This window comes from Narcine bancroftii, chromosome 8 (genome assembly GCF_036971445.1).
Source record: "Narcine bancroftii isolate sNarBan1 chromosome 8, sNarBan1.hap1, whole genome shotgun sequence".
Classification (NCBI taxonomy): domain Eukaryota; kingdom Metazoa; phylum Chordata; class Chondrichthyes; order Torpediniformes; family Narcinidae; genus Narcine; species Narcine bancroftii.
Genome location: NC_091476.1, coordinates 45,926,961 through 45,948,438, shown reverse-complemented (window position 1 = coordinate 45,948,438; position 21,478 = coordinate 45,926,961). Strand labels below are relative to the sequence as shown.

General features: G+C 49.8%; 1 protein-coding gene across 3 annotated transcripts in view; it reads left to right on the top strand.

The window, feature by feature from the left end:
* adgrg4a (adhesion G protein-coupled receptor G4a) overlaps window positions 1-21,478 on the top strand; it is a 46,881-nt gene that overhangs the window by 15,234 nt on the left and 10,169 nt on the right. Inside the window, exons 9-17 of one of the 3 annotated variants that reach the window (XM_069893557.1) lie at window positions 4,028-4,157; window positions 5,040-5,149; window positions 6,548-6,752; window positions 14,760-14,925; window positions 15,403-15,546; window positions 17,421-17,543; window positions 18,206-18,251; window positions 19,009-19,112; window positions 20,665-20,786. In XM_069893557.1, the coding sequence (XP_069749658.1) occupies window positions 4,028-4,157; window positions 5,040-5,149; window positions 6,548-6,752; window positions 14,760-14,925; window positions 15,403-15,546; window positions 17,421-17,543; window positions 18,206-18,251; window positions 19,009-19,112; window positions 20,665-20,786 (1,150 nt within the window). The remainder of the gene's footprint in view (window positions 1-4,027; window positions 4,158-5,039; window positions 5,150-6,547; window positions 6,753-14,759; window positions 14,926-15,402; window positions 15,547-17,420; window positions 17,544-18,205; window positions 18,252-19,008; window positions 19,113-20,664; window positions 20,787-21,478) is intronic. The other 2 variants (XM_069893558.1, XM_069893559.1) reach the window with 2 other exon arrangements.

Genomic DNA, 21,478 nt, shown 5'->3' with positions numbered 1-21,478 from the left:
GCCCTTCAACTCTTCCACGGTTATATTGATGACTACATTGGGGCTGCCTCATGCACCCACAATGAGCTTGTCAACTTCACGGCCAACTTCCACCCCAATCTCAAACTCATCCAGTCCATCACCGACAACACTCTCCCCTTTCTTAATCTCTCTGTCTCCATCTCAGGAGACTAGCTTTCCATTGACATATATTACAAACCCATTAACTCCCACTACTACCTCGACTACAGCTCTTCACACCCTGTCCCTTGTAAGGATTCTGTTCCTTTCTCTCAATTCCTCCGTCACTGTCGGATCAGCTCCCAGGATGAAGTTTTCCATGTCAGAACATCCGAGATATTCTTGTTCATCAAAAAGTGTGGCTTTCCCTCTATTGTCATCAACTCAGCCCTTACTGTCATCTTCTCAATTTCCTGCACATCTGCCCTGGCACCCTCCACCCTGAGATGCAACAACGACATGATTCCCCTTGTCCTTATCTACCACTCCACCAGCTTCCACTTCCCGCAGAGAAAATATTTTCCCTCATCCCACCCTTCTTGGGTAACAACTTCTGCCACCAACTATGTGATTCCACTATCTTCATGTCTTTCCCTCTCCGTGCCTATCTGCTTTCCTCTGTGTATCTCTCATCCACTCCTCCTTTCCCACTATTAGCCTCCTTGATTCCTACCCCTGTGACTATAAAAAATGCTACACTTGCATCCACACCTCCTCCTTCACCACCATTCGGGGTCCTAAATAGTCCTTCCAAGTGAGGCAAAATTTCACTACAGGGATCATCTATTGCATCTAGTGCTCCTGATGTGGCCTCCTCTACTTTGGAGGGACTGAATATCGACTGGGAGATTATTTTGCTGAACATCTTTGCTCTGTCCACTTCCATAACAGGGATCACCAAGTGGCCAACCATTTTAATTCCACATACCATTCCCACACCAACATATCTATCCATGGACTCATGCATTGCCAAACTGAGGCTACCCATAAATTGGAGGAACAAAGCATCATGTTCTGTCTGGAGACTCTTCAACAAGCATTAATATTGACATAGAACCTTACAACACTAAAGCACAGAAAATAGGCAGTTCGGCCCTTCTAGTCTGTGCTGAAACATTATTCCACTAGTCCTTCTGAATGGCATCATTCTATAACCCTCTCCCAATATTGTATCTATCCAATTTATTCTTAAAACTTCAGAGTGAGCCCATATTTACCACATCAAATGGCAGCTCGTTCCACACTCCCAACCCTCTCTGAGTGAAGAGGTTCCCCCTGATATTCCCCCTAAACCTTTTCCCTTTCACCTTAAAGCCATGTCCTCTTGTATTTATCTAAGTGGAAAGAGCCCACTCACATTTACTCTGTCTATACCCCTCATAATTTTGTAAACCTCAATTAAATCTCCCCTCATTCTTCTACACTCCAAGGAATAGTCTTAACCTGTTTAATCTTTCCCTGTAACTCAACTCCTGAAGACCCAGCAATAACCTAGTAAACCTTCTCTGCTCTTTCAATCTTACTGATAACCTTCCTGTAGTTTTGTGACCAGAACCTCACACAATACTCCAAATTTGGCCTCATCAATGTCTTATACAACCTCACCATATCATCCAACTCCTGTACTCAATACTATTTGAAGGCCAAGATGCCAAAAACTTTCTTCACAACTGTGTCTATCTGTGATGCCACTTTCAGGGAATTATGTATCTGTATTCCCAGATCCCTTTGTTCCTCCGCACTCCTCAATGCCCTCCAATTTACTGTGTATGTCCTACCTTGGTTTGTTCTTCCAAAATGCAACACCTCACATTTGTCTCCATTAAATTCCATCTGCCATTTTCTGTCCCATTTTTCCAGTTGGTCCACATCCCTCTGCAAGCTTTAAAGCCTTCCTCGCTCTCCACAAGGCCTCCAATCTTAGTGTCATCAGCAAACTTGCTGATACAATTTCCCACATTATCATCCAGATCATTGATATAGACAACAAACAACGAAGGTCCCAGCACTGATCTCTAAGGCACACCGGTAATCACAGGCCTCCAGTCTGAGAAGCAATCATCCACTACCACTCTCTGTCTTCTCTCATTCAACCAATTTCAAATCCAGTTTACAATCTCTCCATGGATATCCTAGTGTTTGAACCTTCTGAACTAATTTCTTATGTGGGACCTTGTCAAAGGCCTTACTGAAATCCATGTAGACAACATCCACAACCTTCCCTTAATCTACTTTCTTGATAAACATCCTCGAAAACCTCTATAAGATTTGTTAAACACAACCTACTACGCACAAGGCTGTTGGCTGTCCAAATACTTGTATACCTGATCATTCAGAACACCCTCCAGTTTTCTTTAACCCCCCATCCCTGAATCTTTCTCATTCTCTACCCCTGTCTCCTTTCCTCATCTCTTCACCCACTTTCATTCCCTCTCCATTCATTCTCTCTCTATCACAGCTGTTGGAATGAAACTTCTGGAACCTGGAGGTGCCAGTCTCCAGGCTTCTGAGTCTTCTGCCCAAAGGTAGCAGGAAGAAACGGTGGTGACCAGGGTGATGGGGGTCCTTTATGCTGTTGGCTACCTTCTTGAAGCAGAGTCTCACACAGATGTCTTGAATGGGTGAGAGACCGGTACCTGTGATGGACTTGGCTATGTTTGCTGCTTTCTGCAGCCTTTTGTATTCCTTGGCACAGACCAGGTTGTGATGCAGCCAGTCAGTATACTTTGCAGGGGTTGGTGTGCCTTCACAGTTGCTTCAATGTCCTAGCTCCAAGAGACTGGATAGGCTGGGTTTGTATTTCTTGAAGCCCAGAGGAAGGGCAGAGTGGATGGGTGGGAGGAAAGGAACATCAGATAATGAAGGGCTATAGAATTCTGAATGGGATAGATGAGGGGAGACAATTGAATACTTTTCCCTGGAGCAGAAGTGTTTAGAACGAGTGAACATGAAATTACCCTCAATGGTTTTGGAGGAATGAGGAAAATAGTTTTCCCCAGAGAGTGGTTGGACTCTGCAACACACTACCTGAGGTGGAGAAGTGACTCTCACAACATTCAGGAAGTATCTGTACAAGCAGGTGATTCACCAAGACAGAGAAGGCCAGGGGCCACGTACCGATAAGTATAGATTGGAGCTGACGGTCAGCATGCACGTCATGGGCTGAATGGCCTGTTTCTCTACAATATTCAAAAGTGCTGGTGAAATTCAGCAGGTCACGCAGCACGTATAGGAATTAAAGGGTAACCAAGGTAACCACACACTTGAGCCAATGATCCACAGCTGAGTTACGCTGTGTCTGACAATATATGCCTGTGTGCTGGGTGGGGAAGACTCACACATTCCTTTCCTTTCATCTGATGGATAATATACCTCATATGCTTTATAAAATACAGCCACACTGCCCAGGATGACACAGAGGCGGAAAACCAAAGCCGCAAAGTGGAGTTAATGTTGATGTTATTTAAGGTTGGCAGTGAAGTGGCCAAGCAGCCTTGCTCTCTGCTCATCAACTGGCTCTGACATGGTGTGGCCGGCATTGCTACAGAGACTGAGACCTGTCAGTGTACTGGTTCAGTCAGTGTCCTTGTTCCTGTGGCTGGACACTGAGACTGCATCAATGCATTAACACCAGAGAGTCCCCTCTGACATCTATCCACGTAGAAGTGTGTCTGCACTGTCCACTCTCAGCACTGACCACCATCCATAGCTAGGGTGGGGTAGGGGTGCAGGATGGTGTGGGGGAGCTGGGGTGAGGTGAGAGAGGTGAGGTGGGGAGCTGGGGTGGGGTGGGGAGCTGGGGTGGGGTGTAAGAGGTGAGGTGGGAAGCTGGGGTGATGTGGGGGAGCTGGAGTGGGGTGAGGGAGTGGCTTTGGGCCAATCTCTGCCCCCATCCCTATTGTTTGCTCAGATCTCAGTCTGCAGCTTTTGGGGGAATAACTCAAACCATATCTCCGACATCCTCGCGATCCTGTCTTCTCTCACAGCCATCGGATGTTGATAACGCTTTGTGTTCCTGATCCTTTAGAGCCTGGCATGTGTCAAAGAGACTCGTGGACCGTCAGCGAAGGGACGTATGTTTGGCCACCCACACTGCCCTTGAAGACAGCACAACTCCGGTGCATAGCCAACCCTACTGGCTTCTCCTCCCGAGAATGGTGAGCATTTAAACCCTGGGTTCTGGGTACAAGGTCAATGGTGGCGAAAATTACGCTGCAGCAGTGGGGAAATCACCCCTGACCAGTTTCTCTGGATTCTGTGAGGAAATAAAAAGGAAGCAGGAATGACCCGCGGTTGGATTTTCAAAATGCATTCAACTAAAGGTGATTTTACAGGCCTGTGTATTGAAGGTGATGTATTGGCAGAGGAATGGCTGACAGTCAGAATACAAGGGGGAGGGCGGTGTCAGGGAATGGTCTAGAGCCTGATTTAATTTGTTCTTATTTGATCATTTATATGATTCTGACATGTTGCATCTACCTCATCATGGTTCCTTCCCAAATATTTCCCTGCCGCCACGCTGAGTCCACCTGTAGACACCCTGAGTTCCTGGTTTGTTTTGCTTGTGATCAATCAGCCAATTTAACCAGGGGAAGAAATGCCATCCACTCATGCTTGGTAAAACTGTGACATAAACCTTCAGGGAATCCACTGAAGGAATGAACACTGTCTCCCTTCACCCACAACAGACCAATATGGTCAATCTGCAATAACAGACAGGACCACCATGGAGCTTCCCCCAGCTTCTACAATCCCCCCCTTACCCAGCTCCCCCTCCCCTTTGCAATCTCCCAGCTCCCATCAACATTCCCCCTCCCAAACACTCCCATCCCCACCCATCTCCCACATCCATCACCTTCTTCCCCAACTCCCTCTCCCCCCTCCCTATTGGAGTGAGTGGGTAAGGGGGTAAGATGACATCAGCACCCTCTGCACATAGTTGACCCTCCCCAACCGCCGCACCCCCCCACTGAGACCTGAACCTAGCTTCCTGCTGTCAGCCCAGAGTGAGGCCTCTGATGGTTTGTGTTGTGTTGCAGTAAGCTGAGTGATGTCACAGACCGCGCCATCTGGTCAGACCCCAATATGAGCCAGTGCAGGACTGATTTTGGCAGCATCTTAGAGTTGGAGTCACTGCAAATTACTCCCGGTAAGGGCGCCTCCCTACCTCCCCTCCCCATCTCCCCCTCCATCCAACTCCACACCCTCTTCCATTCCCATCTCCCTCCCTTCACCTAGCTCCTCTCCCTTCCCATTCCCCATCTCCCTCCCCCTTCTCTTCCCACTCCTCTCCTCTCCCCATCCTCAGCTCCTCTCTGCTACTTCCCATCTCCTCCTCCCATCACCTGGCTGCTCCCTATCTCTCCATCCCTATTTCCCCTTCCCCTACCGCCCATCCATTTCCCTTTTTCCATCAGAGATCTACTCCTTTGCCCACTCCTCCCATAACTTCTCAGCTTCTTTTCCTTCTACCCTCCCAACCTTTATCCACCTTTGACCTTTTATCTATTAACATGTGCTCCTCCACCTCCTTCCCCTCCCTCAGTCCTTTCCTCTCCTCCTTACCCCTCCCCACCTGTTTTACCACATTTCTCATGAAGAACTCAGGCTCCAAATGTTGGTTACCTTTTACTTGTTACGGATGCTACGTGACCTGCTGAGTTTCCCTGGCATTCTGGGTCAGTCCTTTTAGCCTGAATTTCCTTCTAATCTCTTCCCATCCTAAATCAGGGCAAATATCTTTTAAAAGTCAAAATCTTACGTCCTCCTGCAGTTTCCTCTGGCAATGATTAATACAAAGATTAGTTCAACACTATTACAGCACCTGAGACCCGGGTTTGAAACCAGAACTGTCTGTACGTTCTCCCTGTGTCTGCATGGGTTTTCTCCGGGTGCTCCTGTTTCCTCCCACCCTTCAAAATACATGGAGTTTGTAGGTTAATTGGGTGTATTTGGCAGAAGGGGTTCATGGGCTGGAAGGACCTGTTTCTATGTTATAGGTCTAAATTTAAAATTTAAATTTAGTTCCAGATACGGTCACCCTATGTGAAAAAGTTGCCTCTTCGTCCCTCCTAAATCTCTCCCTCTCACCTCAAATTTATACACTTTAGTTCTAGAATCATCTTACCTGACCAGTGAGTATTCACATTGTCCATACCCCTCATTTTCATAAACGTCCCTGGGTGAATGAGGAGGGGGCTTCTCCCTGAATGCAAGGGTGGGAGGAGGGAGATTTCTGGAAACTATAGCAAAGAGCTATGGTGCTGGGCCAGTGTGGGGATGGTGGCTTCCCTGGGTAACCATGAGCAGGTGTCTTTGGGTAATGGAGGGGTGGGTCTCTGGGTAATTCTAGAGTGGGTCTGTCTCTCGATAACGGAGGTTGGGGTCTTTGGGTAATTATAGGGTTGGTCTGTCTCTTGGTAACAGAGGGGTAAGGGTCTCTGGGTAATTAGCAGTGGGCGCCAAGTGTCTGAGAATGGACAGAAGATGAGGTGCTTGTCCTACTCATGGGTATATCTGCCTGGTTCACCGTGTTTTGTTTGACCAGAAAACCGTGAGGAAGTGGCGGAGCACATACTCCAACTGACCAAGGATGCCACCAGCTTTTCCACACATGAGCTGAACATTGTGGTCTCCAAGACCTGTGAGATCGTTAACACAACAATGGTCAACATTTCTCTGGCTAGTGATGTGGTCCATATTGTCAACAACCTTCTGGTCAAGACAGAGACCTTTGGCAATCTCTCTTCCAGGTCAGCAGCCCCTCACATTCACTGCCGAAACAGGTCACTGCACAGCAAGATTCCACTATAGGGACAACATAATGATTAGCAAGTTTCTGCTCTGTTGTTGCTTATTCAGGGATAAGGATTAGTCACCAATTCAAATACCAGCCTCTCCACCAACACTAATCCTCCCACAATACGACTGTCCCTCAGTACTGCCTTTTTTTTGTAAAAATATACTTTATTTCACATGTACATCATTGCACAAATATTACTGGAGTCAACAAACAATTACAATACACAAACCACAAAAAAAAACTATCTAGTTATATTAAAATATTGCTATCCCTGTCAAGGATGACGTACACATCCCACGGTTCCCAGCGCCCACAAAACCCATCCATGGCTCCCATGGACAGCGAAAACATACCCCTGGAAGATGTCCAGCACTTCATTGCTGAGGGAGCCCTGAGCCATTCGCTTCCATAAGCCACGGATAGACAGTTTGGCTAGACCTAGGAGCAAGGCAATCAGGACATCTCCCTTCCTCCTGCCCCCTTCCTCACTGGGTGGCCGAAGATAAAGAGGGTGGGGCTCAAATGCAACCAGAATGCGAGGAGTAGCCCCTTCAGAAAGGCAAAGAGGGGCTGCAACCTCGCACATCAACTGTACATGTGGTACAGTCTCCTCCTGTCTGCAAAAGTAGCACACAGCTGGGAGATCCATGTACCGACTCAAAGGTTTGTTGCAGAGCACTGCCTGATGTAATAGGCTCCATGCCAGCTCTCCGATGTACAAGGGGCGAATCACTGCAGAGAGCGACCGCCACTGGGGACACTGCTGACCGGCAGGTGGTAATGCCAGACGCCATGGCATGTCTGAGCGGTGGACCAGGGCAAGGAAGTGGAAGGTGTGGAGCAGCAACCTGTACAAGAACTTCCTCCCCGCCTCCCGGAATGGCACAGTGGGTGTCGAGGAGAGACGCTCAGGTTGTATGGGCCAGGATCCCGGGTGAGATGCTGGGGCCTGGGTCCAACGATCAACTCCAGGCTCACAGCTGGGTCACCACTCTCTGCTGGTGGGGTGGTGGGGGTGTCATCTAGGCCAGAGGCAACCATGTTCCAGCTTTTCAGTAAGGCCTGGTAATAACTTGGCAACCTCTGCAGAGTAACATGGTTGACTCTCGCTGGAGGTAGCCATGTGCCATTGTGAAGGCAGCGGCTCCGTCGGAGTAAGTACATGGCCAGCACGGGTCACCTGGGAGGCTGCTCAGCATACAGGAATCTCTGCAGTGTCCTAAGGTGGAGGGCCACCAGCTGGGAACTCACACACACAAACGACTGTCCACCCTCTGCAATGGACAGACTCAGAACTGCCACAGAGACCCAGTGTTTCCTGTTGCCCCAGAGGATGTCCACCAACTTCCGCTGAAAGCTCATGGCAAAGGCAGCAGATGGGACCAAGGTGGCCAACCGGTACCATAAGATGGAGGCCACCAGCTGATTAATGACCACCACCCTGCCTCGGTGGAAAGCACCCCAAGGAGGCCAGACCAGAGTCCCAGCCGGGCAGCGATTTTCGCTTCCAGATCCTGCCAGTTCACCAGTCTGGTCTCCCCGGTTGGAGTCAGTTGGACTCCCAAGTAGAGGAGATCTGTAGTGCTCCATGTGAATGGTTGCATTTCCTCTGGCCGGAAGTCAATTTGCCACTGACCAACCAAAAGACCGGAACATTTAGCCCAATTGATCCTGGCAGAGGATGCAGCAGAGAAGACCTACTGGCACTCTCGCATCCTCTGCAGGTCAACTGGGTCAGTCACCATTAGGAGCACGTCGTCAGCATAGGCCGAGAGGATGTTCTTCATGTCTGGCTCATGTAGAACCATCCCTGTCAACCTCCTACGAAGAAGTCTCAGGAATGGCTCCAAGCAGATGGAATCCAACTGGCCGGACATGGGGCATCCCTGATGCATTCCCCTGTCGAAGGGAATGGGGAAAGTCAAGTACCTATTCACTTTGACGAGGCACTCTGTGGCAGAGTACAAGAGCCGAATCCGGCTTACAAAGTGCGGCCCAAACCCAAAAGCCTGTAGAGTACCCACTAAGTAGCTGTGGTCCACCCTGTCAAACGCCTTCTCCTGATCCAGGGAGAGAAAGGCTGGTGGTATACCACTCTCCTGGGACAGATCGATCAGGTCCCGGATCAGATGGATATTGTCCTGGATGGACCGGTTTGGGACAGTGTACAACTGGTCAGGGTGGACAACCTGCCCCAGCACAGAGCCCAAACGGTTGGCCAATGCCCAGGCAAAAACCTTGTAGTCCGAGCAAAGGAGAGAGACTGGCCGCCAGTTCTTCAATAGGCAGAGGTCTCCCTTCTTCGGCAGCAGGACCACGACGGCTCTCCGCCACAAAAGGAGCAATTCTCCAGTGGCCAGGATCTCACCCAGGACATGTGCGTAGTCCTCACCAAGGTCCACCTGAAAAGCTTGTATTGGGCTGGGCTTGGGTATAAACATTGATAAGATGCAAAGGTTCGGCATCCTGGCACACGGCCAGATGGAGTAGACGGCAGGCACCAGCTGCTGAACCTTTAGAATTTTGGGTCGGAAGGTTGGGGCCAACAAAATTGCCACCCTGCTCAAAGTGGAGCTTAGGTGACTCATGTAAACCGCTCCGCGCAACTCTGAGCCAGGTAGATTTGTCTCCTGGAATGGTCTGGGACTCCTGCAGGAAACTCACCGCAGGACTGAGAGATGGTGGAACTTTCAGAGAGGCTGGTGTTCAGGCTGGTGACAGTAATCTTCATGACAAGTCACTGGAGACTCTGTCACCATAGCCCTGAGAAGAGGGAGTAGGGCTTCTTGAGACCTCCCCTCTCCATGTCTGCCAGCAGCAGTATTTGGAAGAATGACTTGAAATTGCGCCACTCACTCTTGGTTAATACTGACTCCTTCCTTGACTTTTTAATGATGTTATATAGGGATTGACAAACCCCAGGGAGATCCATCCAGCGGGCGGCAGCCAACCTGGCTCTGTTCATTCTACCCCGGGTGTCCTTCAGGAACTCCCTCACATCCTCCACTGTGACGACCGTAGATCCAGAACTGGGAACAGCGAGGTCTGACAGCTCTGTGTCAAAAAGGTCCTCCTCACCATATCCCACATCCTTGTCTCCCTCTGGGCAGGCACCCCCACTGACCAACGTGCTCACCCCTGTCCTCTCAGCAGGGACCGAGGGAGACCCCGACACACCTTGAGCTAGTATCACAGGCATGGCAGAGTTTGTACCTCCTTCACCACCACTTCCCAGTACAGGCGGCTCACAGACCCTTCTGGAATCTGAATCGGAGGGCACGCATTTTCCGAGATGTGCCCTCCTCCACACAATGGTCACCCACCACAGAATGGACTGGTGACTTATGAACTGAGGGGACTGGTGATCCAGGGGCCATCTGTTCCTCGACAAGACCCCTTGCCTCGATAGAGGCCACTATCTGAGAAAGCACCCCACTGGGTGACCCTCCTTCCTCAGATAACGTCTGGATTCTGGCGCTATCCACTTCACCGGGCAGCGCATACTCTGGGTGTGTAGCCACACCAGGGGGTAGGTCCCCTCCCTCCTGCACAGATGGACCCCCACCAGCTCCGGATGTGTTTCCTCTGGAAGTGCAGCTATGACAGAGGGTAGATCACCCCCTCAAGTGGCCTTGCCGCAACAGTGCTACATACCCTCTAGCTCCAGAAAGGTACTCTCCGCACATGCAGCCTTTACTGGGGGTAAATCCCCTCCCTCAGGTTCCCCTGTTTCCCCTTCTGCAGGCACTTGTCTCCTGCGCTTCATCCCACTTATTTTCTTATTTTCCATCCCTAAGGAATCCTCAGCCTCTGACGCCCCATCACTCTCTTCAACTCCTTCAGGGCCCCAGGGAGTATCAGGTCCTCTGAATCAGGCCTGTAGGAAATCGCCAACTCCTTCAAAGGAGGGCTATGGAGATGTTTTGTCTTCCTCCATGCTTTCCTCCCCTTAACAGGAATCCATCCTTCCCCACCATCTGCCCCATGCTCTCCCCCAGCGCCCTTTGTCCCTGCCCTATATCTACCCTACGGGGAGAAACAGCTGGACAGGGCACAGCAGAGTGAGGGCCAGCTTTACTTCCTCGAGAAGAAGGGCCAGCTTTGCGTCCCGACACCGACAAGGTGGAGTCAGCAGGTCGCTGGTTTGGGCAATCCTTCCGAATATGCCCATACCCCTTACATTCCCGACACCTCGGACGCCCCGTGGTCCAGTACACGGATAAGTGTTCTCCTCTACATTCACTTGGAAACGCCCTTCAGCATCCCCACCCTGTGCCAACTGCATGAAAACAAGCCTTTTAAAGGCATACAATGACTTGTAGCCAGGTACAGGAGGGTTACGCAGCATCGGGGTGATGTCTGATTTAACCTCCCCCAGAGATCGTAGGTGCATCAGGCATAAGGGGGTACACAGCAGACAGGACCACCTTCTGCACGGGGGCCGCCACCGTCAGCCCCTTATAAGTGCCAGGCTCGCCTCTAGTGGACCGCAAGAAAAACATAGTTTTGCCATGAATTTTATCTACCGCCATTATACCCTCTTTCCCACCCAGAGTCTGAGTCAAGCTTTTAAAATGCTTTCCAGACCAATGGATGGAGGTACAGTGCATTGAATGGCATTTTCTAAAGTCATGAAGCTGAAGGCCGACGCCTCTGCAGGAGCCCCGCCTCCAGGAGCTGCAACTGCTGCATAGGTCCGAGGGGCCGCCATCATAGAACTGCAGGCCACCGTGATGGAAGTCCTACGCAGTCAGTAATTATCGCACCTGCTGATAGAAACACTGTCCTTCCACCAGCAGAGCACACAATTGATCAGTTTCCAAAGCGCATACAGGGAAGGGAGTGTAGTGGGGGTTTCCACAGGAATGTCTGCACTGATAACTGCAAACCGCTGCTCCTCTTGAGCGCAGGGAGAATGTCCTCCTCCAGGTCAGCCCGATCCTCTCTGGCCTCACGAATCCCAGGAGCTGTCGATAATCTTCAGTCCCCAGTCGTCCAGAGCGAAAGTCCTCGGTTGGGAGTGGCCCTTCCGATGATACTGACCCAACTCCCACTGAACTCCAGAAAAGGCTCCGGCAATGTAATACTTATAACTTTTAGATGATGAATAATAATGGGACGGTATTGATTTACCATCAAAAAGGCAAAAAAAAGGCACTAAGGGAGTGTGTCATTGTAGGAAGGCAGTACTGAGGGGGTGTGTCGTAGGAAGGCAGTACTGAGGGAGTGTGTCGTTGCAGGAATGCAGTACAAGGGAGTGTGTCGTTGTAGGAAGGCAGTACAAGGGAGTGTGTTGTTGTAGGAAGGCAGTATTGAGGAGTGTGTCATTGTAGGAAGGCAGTTCTGAAGGAGTGTCGTAGAAAGGCAGTACTGAGGGAGTGTGTCATTGTATGAAGGCAGTATTGAGGGAGTGTGTCGTTGCAGGAAGGCAGTACTGAGGGAGTGTGTCATTGTATGAAGGCAGTATTGAGGGAGTGTGTCATTGCAGGAAGGCAGTACTGAGGGAGTGTGTCATTGTATGAAGGCAGTATTGAGGGAGTGTGTCGTTGCAGGAAGGCAGTACTGAGGGAGTGTGTCATTGTATGAAGGCAGTATTGAGGGAGTGTGTCGTTGCAGGAAGGCAGTACTGAGGGAGTGTGTCATTGTATGAAGGCAGTATTGAGGGAGTGTGTCGTTGCAGGAAGGCAGTACTGAGGGAGTGTGTCATTGTATGAAGGCAGTATTGAGGGAGTGTGTCGTTGCAGGAAGGCAGTACTGAGGGAGTGTGTCATTGTATGAAGGCAGTATTGAGGGAGTGTGTCGTTGCAGGAGGGCAGTACTGAGGGAGTGTGTCATTGTATGAAGGCAGTATTGAGGGAGTGTGTCGTTGCAGGAAGGCAGTACTGAGGGAGTGTGTCATTGTATGAAGGCAGTATTGAGGGAGTGTATCATTGTATGAAGGCAGTACTGAGGGAGTGTGTCATTGCAGGAAGACAGTGTACTGACAATAACCACACCAGCAGTGCGAGTATAAGACACCTTTAATAAACTAATATGTACACTAAGAGGTCTTGTCTCTCTGCAAGACGAACCTGGAAGGCTAGACTGTAGCTCTGGACTGCTTTATATACAAGGTCAGCGGATGATCCCTGGTGACCTAGTGGTGTAATTACATATCACCACAGACAGTACTGAGGGAATGTGTCGAAGGAAGGCAGCACTGAGGGAAGGTGTCAGTGCAGGAAGGCAGTACTGAGGGAGGTCAACAATGAAGACGCTGTTTACATCCGGTACCGCACGGACGGCAGTCTCTTCAATCTGAGGCGCCTGCAAGCTCACACCAAAACACACGAGCAACTTGTCCGTGAACTACTCTTTCCAGATGATGCCGCTTTAGTTGCCCATTCAGAGCCAGCTCTTCAGCGCTTGACATCCTGTTTTGCGGAAACTGCCAAAATGTTTGGCCTGGAAGTCAGCCTGAAGAAAACTGAGGTCCTCCATCAGCCAGCTCCCCACCATGACTACCAGCCCCCCCACATCTCCATCGGGCACACAAAACTCAAAACGGTCAACCAGTTTACCTATCTCGGCTGCACCATTTCATCGGATGCAAGGATCGACAACGAGATAGACAACAGACTCGGCAAGGCAAATAGCGCCTTTGGAAGACTACACAAAAGAGTCTGGAAAAACAACCAACTGAAAAACCTCACAAAGATTAGCGTATACAGAGCCGTTGTCATACCCACACTCCTGTTCAGCTCTGAATCATGGGTCCTTAACCGGCATCACCTACGGCTCCTAGAACGCTTCCACCAGCTCCATCCTCAACATTCATTGGAGCGACTTCATCTCCAACATCAAAGTACTCGATGGCAGAGGCCGACAGCATTGAATCCACGCTGCTGAAGATCTAACTGCGCTGGGTAGGTCACGTCTCCAGAATGGAGGATCATCGCCTTCCCAAGATCGTGTTATTTGGCAAGCTCTCCACTGGCCACTGAGATAGAGGTACACCAAAGAAGAGGTACAAGGACTGCCTAAAGAAAGCTCTTGGTGCCTGCCACATTGACCATCGCCAGTGGGCTGATATCGCCTCAAACCGTGCATCTTGGCGCCTCACAGTTTGATGGGCAGCAACTTCCTTTGAAGAAGACCGCAGAGCCCACCTCACTGTCAAAAGACAAAGGAGGAAAAACCCAACACCCAACCCCAACCAACCAATTTTCCCTTGCAATCACTGCAACTGTGTCTGCCTGTCCCGCATCGGACTTGTCAGCCACAAACGAGCCTGCAATGACGTGGACATTACCCCTCCATAAATCTTCATCCGCGAAGCCAAGCCAAAGAACTGAGGGCGTGTGTTGTAGGAATGCAGCGCTGAGGGAGTGTGTCATAGGAAGGCAGTACTGAGGGAGTGCCATGATGTGGGAGCTCTATTGTCGACCAGGGATTTATGGTTTAAAAATTGAATAGTGCATGACCACATTCTCATCTTCCTGTGATGTGAAAGAATTTCTGGCCACAGAGGTTATTGAAATCTCTGGCCCAGCACAATATATGTAGGGTCTGACATATTTTACACACACACACACACACACACACACACACACACACACACACACACACACACACACACACACACACACACACACACACACATGTGTGTGTGTATATATATATTATATATGTATATATATGCACATACATGAATATACAGACAAGTATATACATATATATTTATGTACACACACACCTTCCATTCATATCCCATTTCTTCCGTTTAAATCATTATCTTTCTCCGTCTTCTGCACCTCCGCTCCCACGGTGCACACTGCAGGCACAGGGTTGGAGAAGGAGGAAGGGAGTGTTTGATTTGGCATTTGAGCCACTGATTAAATCTCTCTCCCCCACCCCACCACCCTCCTGCCCAAGCTCATTCTCCAGATTTTGATTGGATAACAAATCTGGGTTTCAGGATTCTTCAACTGATGGAAGACGTGGGAAATAAAGTCAAGTTCCCGGAGAGTGAATTCAACATCACCACGGAAACTGTTTCCCTGAATCTGGTCAATGTCACCCTTGTCCAATTCTGGAACATCGCCTTTGGAGTGCTTTCATATATCAATGGCTTCATCCAGCAGGTACCAGGATGAGACTGCAGGAGTGGGAGGAGGAGAGTGAGGATGCAGTGGGAGATGAGGCGAGAGGTGAAAGGGTTCAAGTAGATAGGGTGGGGTAGAGGGGGAAATAAAAGTGATAGAAGGTGGGGTTGTAGAGGAGTGATGGGAGGAAGGTGGACTGGGAGGGAATGGAAGTGATAGAAATGAAAGGCAAAGTGCTAGAATGACTGAAAAAGAAATTGAGAGGATAAGAGAGTGAGTGACTGATAGAGAAAGGAGGATGGGGGAATGGGAGCAAGTAGAGAGTTCTTCAATTCAGATGGATTGAGGGGAGAGGAAGAACATCAACAGAAACAGCTGAAAACATTGGGATAGAGTCACTTGCCCAATCAGTAATCTATTGCTACAATCCAGCAATTTCAGTTATGTTTACTTAGACCACATTTAGCTTGAAATTCTCAGACACCTAATGGTGTTAATGCAATGTGTTGGTTACAGATATACTTGAACGAAACCTTCGTGGATAATTCTGTTGCATTTATTTCACTGCCTGCAACCTTGCCAGTCAATGAGTTGACCACAAAATCCCTTCCTGCTTCTCAGATACAATTCCAATTTTATGGAGAAACATCACTCTTTCATGTACGTATCCAGTTTACAGACATTGAAACACTAGTTCAGTCTGAGTTTATTGACGCATAGCTATTGTGTTGAGGTTACTGTGAGGTGAACCGATGAGGGCCACGGACAAGGTGAATAATTACAGTGTATTTCCCAGAGTTGGAGAATCTTAGACTAGAGTTCAGAACTATAAGGTGAGGGGATGGTTCTTCACAGAGGTTGTGATGCCAGACTAACTGATGGAGACAGGTACGTTAGCTTCCTTTAAGAAACACTTAGATGACTCCATGGATTGGAGGGGTGTGGGCCTATAAGGTGGGCAAGTGGGACTAAAGAAGGAGGGAACATTGTTTGACATGGACAAACTGGGCCTGTGGATTTGTTACTGTAACACTCTATGGCAAAAAAGATGGGTCACAACACCAATCCCTGTGGAATACCTCTTGTCACAAGCCTCCAGCCTGAATAACTACCTCCACCATTACCCTCTGCCTTCTATGGGCCGGCCAATTCTATATCCAGACAATTGATTCACCATGAATCCCATGAATCTGTATCTTCTGCATCAACCAATCATGATGGACCTTGTGAAACACCTTACTAAAGTCCATGGAGACAACAACTACTGCCCTAGCATCATCAATTACCTTTATCACCTTCTCAAATTGGTTAGATTTGACCTGCCCCTCACTATGCCGTGCTATCTCTAATCTGACCATGACTTTCCAAATATGCATGAATCCTATGCCTAAGTACCATCTCCAATAGTTTCTCCATCACTGATGTGGGTTTTTCTGGCCTGTACTTCATTAGGTTATCTCCAATTCCCTTCTTGAACAAAAGCACATTATCCACTGTTCAGCCCTCCATGACCTTCACTGATGAAAATGAAAAGATCTTTGTCAAGGCCAATCTCTTCACCAGTTTCTTTCAACAACCGAAGATATATCCCATCAGGCACTGGAGCCTTTAATACTCCTCCAAAGGAAAGCACCACCTCTTTCTTGATCTCAAAGGCCCCAAACACAGCACATTCCACCTTCCTCTGGAAGACCAGAACTTCAAGATGCTCTGTGAGGTTTCAAAAACAATGTCTTCAGATGAATCATGTCCCAGTTCCTACTCTGACCAGTGCCTAAGACCCTGTCTTCCTGAGTCACCAGGAAACTGTGCACCTTTTCCCCTAGGTCTCTCCCATCTATAAACCTGAGGCTCTACCATTCACTGTGTAAGTCCTGCCCTCGTTTGACTGACCAAAATGTAACACCGCACTTGTCCCAGTAAACTTCCATTTGATCTTCCTTGGCTCACATTCCCAATTCATCTTGATCCTTTTGTCATCTTAGATAACCTTCCACTGAGGCCTCCAACCTTATAACCCTCCACTACTGCCCTCTACTTTTTACCATCAAGCCAATCTGCAATCAATTGGCCAGCTCACCCTTGATCTGATGTGACTTGACATTGCAGGACGGTCCACCATGAAGGATTATGCCAAGGCCTTGCTAAAGTCTGTGTAGATAACATCTACTGCCCTATCCTCTCGGTCACCTCCTCAAAAAACTCAATCAAATGAATGAGATGTGACTTCCCAACCACAAAGCTATGCTGATCATTCATATATTAATGAGGTTCCCGATGATAAATTCTGATGTAAATTTGTGTATTGGTTTGGAGTATGATTTGCAAATCTGAAATATAAATGGGGAATCCTGCATCCTCTCAGCATTGGTGGTGAGGGGGATCATCCATGTTTCTTGTCTGTTTCCCTTGCTGAGTAGAAGACATGTCCCTCTGTGCAGACATAGCCTGAACCATGAACATGACCAGCATTTGTTGCCTCCTGTTTGACTGTCCGTGTTCAGTCAGCATTTCCCCTTATCCGATATCTGCAGGACGTGAACCTCAGGGGTCAGATTCTCAACAGTTACGTGGTGTCCAGCAGCATCGTATGGACCAGTGTGGAAAACCTCAAGGACCCGGTGCAAGTTACACTCCGGCACTTAAATCCAAAAGAGGTAAAACAGCTCGGCGGGGAAGCAGTGCATGTGCTCTGTGTCATGTCTTGAAAATGAACAAGACACCAGCAGGTGTTACGGGATGGGTGTGAAAATGGGTGCCCAGTTAGACACCTCAGCTGAGATCCCACTCACTGCTGCCCCAAGACTCTCTGCAGCTCACTCTCAAATAATTCCAGAAGGAGAATTCCTATCCTTCACCAGCAAAGGAATCTGACCTCCCTTCACGCCTCCCAAAGGAACTGTAATTTGGTCAGCTCTCTTCCAGCTCCTGGGGAGTGTCGGCACCTGAGTCAGTGCGAAGATGAGAAGAGTGGATGGGGGGGGGGGGGGGTGGGGGAGCAAACTTGGTGGTGGTGGTGGGAATCCCGTGGGCTGCTTCTATCTGAGTGTGAGTGACTGCAAGGTGGATGAGGGACCCTGGCTCCCTGATACCTTGTGTTGGGACCAGCAAACTGTATCACAGAGTGGGAAACTTGCAGGGTAGTCAGGGAGACCCTGGGATTGGGGCTGGGGCAAGGGGACCCAGAGCTGGCGAGAGCGGTGAGACAGGCAGAGTGAACTGGCGTGAGTGGTGAGACGGGCAGGGTGAGCTGGTGTGAGTGGTGAGGTGGGCAGGGTAAGCTGCCGGTTGGGGTCTAACGCCACTTCTCTCCTGTCAGAGCGGCCAACTGGTGACCTGCGTCTTCTGGGACTTCAACCTACACAGTGAGTGCTCCTTCACATGGAGCTGCCCTTGCCTTCCCCTCATGCCCACCTTCCACACACTGTCCTGTTCTTGATCCTGCTCCCTACTCCATGATCTCCCCTCCCCCTTCCCCTTCCCTGCTCCCCATCCCCTTTCCCCACTCCCATTCCTCTTCCCTGCACACCTTCCCCACTTTCCCCTGCCCCTGCCCTCTGACCCCTCCTCTGCCCTCCCTTCCACTCTCTGCTCCATCCCTTCTCCCCACGCTCTCCCACTCCCTCGCCTGTCCCTCATCTGCTCTTTCACTCCCTCCTTTCTTCTGATCCCTCCCTCTGCTCCCTTATTCTTCCCTGCCCTTCTCCCCTCCCTCCCTGCCCCTCCCTCTGTTCCCTCCACATACCCCTGCCCCCTTGCCCCATTCTCTCCCCTCATCTTCTCCCTCCACTCCCTTCCCCACCCTCTCCTTCTGCTCCTCCCATCTCTCAATTCCCTCCATCCCTCCGCTGCCTCCCTGCCCCCTTCCTCTGCTCCTTCCTCTCACCCCCTCCCTCCACTCCCTCCCTCTCACCCTTTCCCTGCACCCTCCCTCTCGCCCCCTCCTTCTGCTCCCTCCTTCTGCTCCTGTCCAGTCTCTGTGCTCCCTCCCTGACCACCTCTCCCTGGCTCTCCTCGATCAGCTCACCCGCTGTAGCTGGAACCTCCACGTGGATTCCATTTCCTCCCCAGCTCCCACCTCTGGGTCCTGCTCCCCCTCTCACTCCGAATCTGTGTCCTTAGGAGGAGCGGGCGGCTGGAATTCGTCAGGATGTGAAGTTGCGAGCAGCGGGCGCCAGTTCACCAGCTGCTCCTGTGACCACCTCACTCATTTCGGCATCTTACTGGTGAGGATTGGGGAAGGGAGAACCAGGACCAGGACCCCCTCCGACCCCAACCCAGTCAACCGGACCACCTCAGACCCGATCCAGACCCGCACTACTCTAGGACCTGGACCACTCCAGATCCAGACCATGACCTGCACCTATCTGGGAACCTGACCCCTGGGGGGACTGCAGCCCTTTTCCCACCCCTGCATGGAACGTGAATGGAAATGGCCTACCACTAACCCTTGGGCAGCCACTGGCCATGACCTGAATGTACTGCCTTTACCCCAACTCAGGGCTCTAGTGAGCTGACGTTCACACATGAGGCCTGGTGTGACATTTGCACTACCCTTTGACCTTTATTAAACACCTGCTGGTAATACACATCTTCAAAAACTGTAATAAAGTTGTCAATCTCAATTTTAAACATAGTGATGATTCTTTAAATAGTTTGTCATCTCCTCCCTGGTAGTGGATGTTTAGCATTTTTCTGTAGCTCTCAAGGAGTAACCCTTGCAGCCCCAGTTTCAGTACCACTCCCTCAGGATTAGAGAAACTGTGTGTGCCTTGCTGGCCTGCATCTGCCAACCAGTTGCTCAGAATTCCCCTTGTCTTCACCTGCCACCCCACCAGCCTCCACATCTAACATATCCTCCTCCGCCATTTCCGCCACGTACGACGTGAACCCACCACCAGACACATCTTCCCTTTTCCTCCCCTCTCCACCTCTCACAGGGACTGCTTCCCTCTGTGACTCCCTCGCCTACTCCTCCCTCCCCACCTACCCCTGTGATCGCAGGAGATGCTTCTCCATTTGTGCCCACACCTGCTCCCTCATCATAATTCGTGGCCCCAAACAGCCCTTCAAAGTGAAGCGACACTTCACTTTTGAATCTGCAGGGGTCATCTTACTGCATCCGGTGCTCCCATTGTTGTCTCCTCTACATCAAAGAGATTGGATGCAGACTAGGAGATCGCTTTGAAGCTACCACGGCTCTGCCCTCCACAATAGTGGGGATCTCCCAGTGGCCACCCATTAAAATTCCCTGCCCTAATCCTTTGCTAGCATGTCTGTCCAGGGCCTCATGCACTGCCAGTTTGAGACCACCACCAATTGGAGGTACACATCTCATCATCTGTCTGGGTACCCTCCAACCAGATGGCATTAACATCGACCTCCCATTTTTGTTGGCACCCCCCTCCCCACCATTTTTCCCTATGTTCACATCCCTCTAGTTCTGTCTCTTTCCCTTTGTCTTCTTTCTCCCAACTCTGCTTTCACAGAGCCATAAACAACCCCTTCCCCGATCCTCTCTCTTCAGTCCTCCCATCCCATATCCAATGAACACCTATACATCTTTGCTTACTATGGATGCTGTGAGATCTGCTGAGTTCCTCCAGCATTTCTGTGCATTTTTACTACAATTACTTCCATGTTTCATTTAGTTGCTCAGCACATATGGCAATGCTGTGTTCCCTTCAGGATATTGCCAGTCAGGTCTGGGTGGGAGGGATTGACTGGAGCTGTGGGCCAGGGTTGTTGTTGAACTTGCTGACAAGCTTTTTCTATTAGGATATCTCTGGGCAGGCGATTGATCCCTTGAACCTGTGGATTCTCACCCTCATTACATATGTGGGATGTGGAGTTTCCTCCTTCTTCCTGGGGATCACTTTGATGACGTACTTGGCCTTCGGGTAAGTTGTTCCCATTGCCATAGTCTGGACCAGTCTCAAGGCAGATTGTCAGACACGGAAAAGAGGGCAAGAGGAACCCATGCACAGCGGGGTTGGTAGGGGCAGGGTAGGGTGGGTAAAATGCCTCGGAGACCAGGTGAACATTCTTAGCAAAGGCCAATTAACTGCAAAAAGTCAGGGTGAGGACATGGTCAGGATCAAGGATGTGGTTAAGGTCATACCAGGGTTAGCAAAAGGTCAGAGTGGGATCCAACGCAGTTGAAGGTCATTGCCTCACATCAGCTACAGACAATGAAGTTCATGATATGATGACGTAATCCAGGCTGACCTACCTCACCCTCTCCCACCCCACCACACTGAGGGAGGATCACACTGTGGGAGCGGTGATGCAGAGTCATGGTCTGCACTGCTGGGAAGATGGATAAATTATTTAAACGGCTGAAATGGGATTTGAATTGAAAGGTCAGTTGTTGGTGATTTTTTGACGGTGTCTCAAAGTTCTGGGAGCCTCGGCCTCACTTTTGAGGAGTTCAGGATGCTTTGGCAGATTGCCAGGGAGCCAGTTCATGAAGCATCTGGGGATTTCTGTTCATTGCTCTGCTATCTCATCATCTAGATAAAGGACTCACATCTCATACTCTCATTTCAACATGGAGAATACAAGAGGATGTGCTCTGAGGAGCACTGAGTTA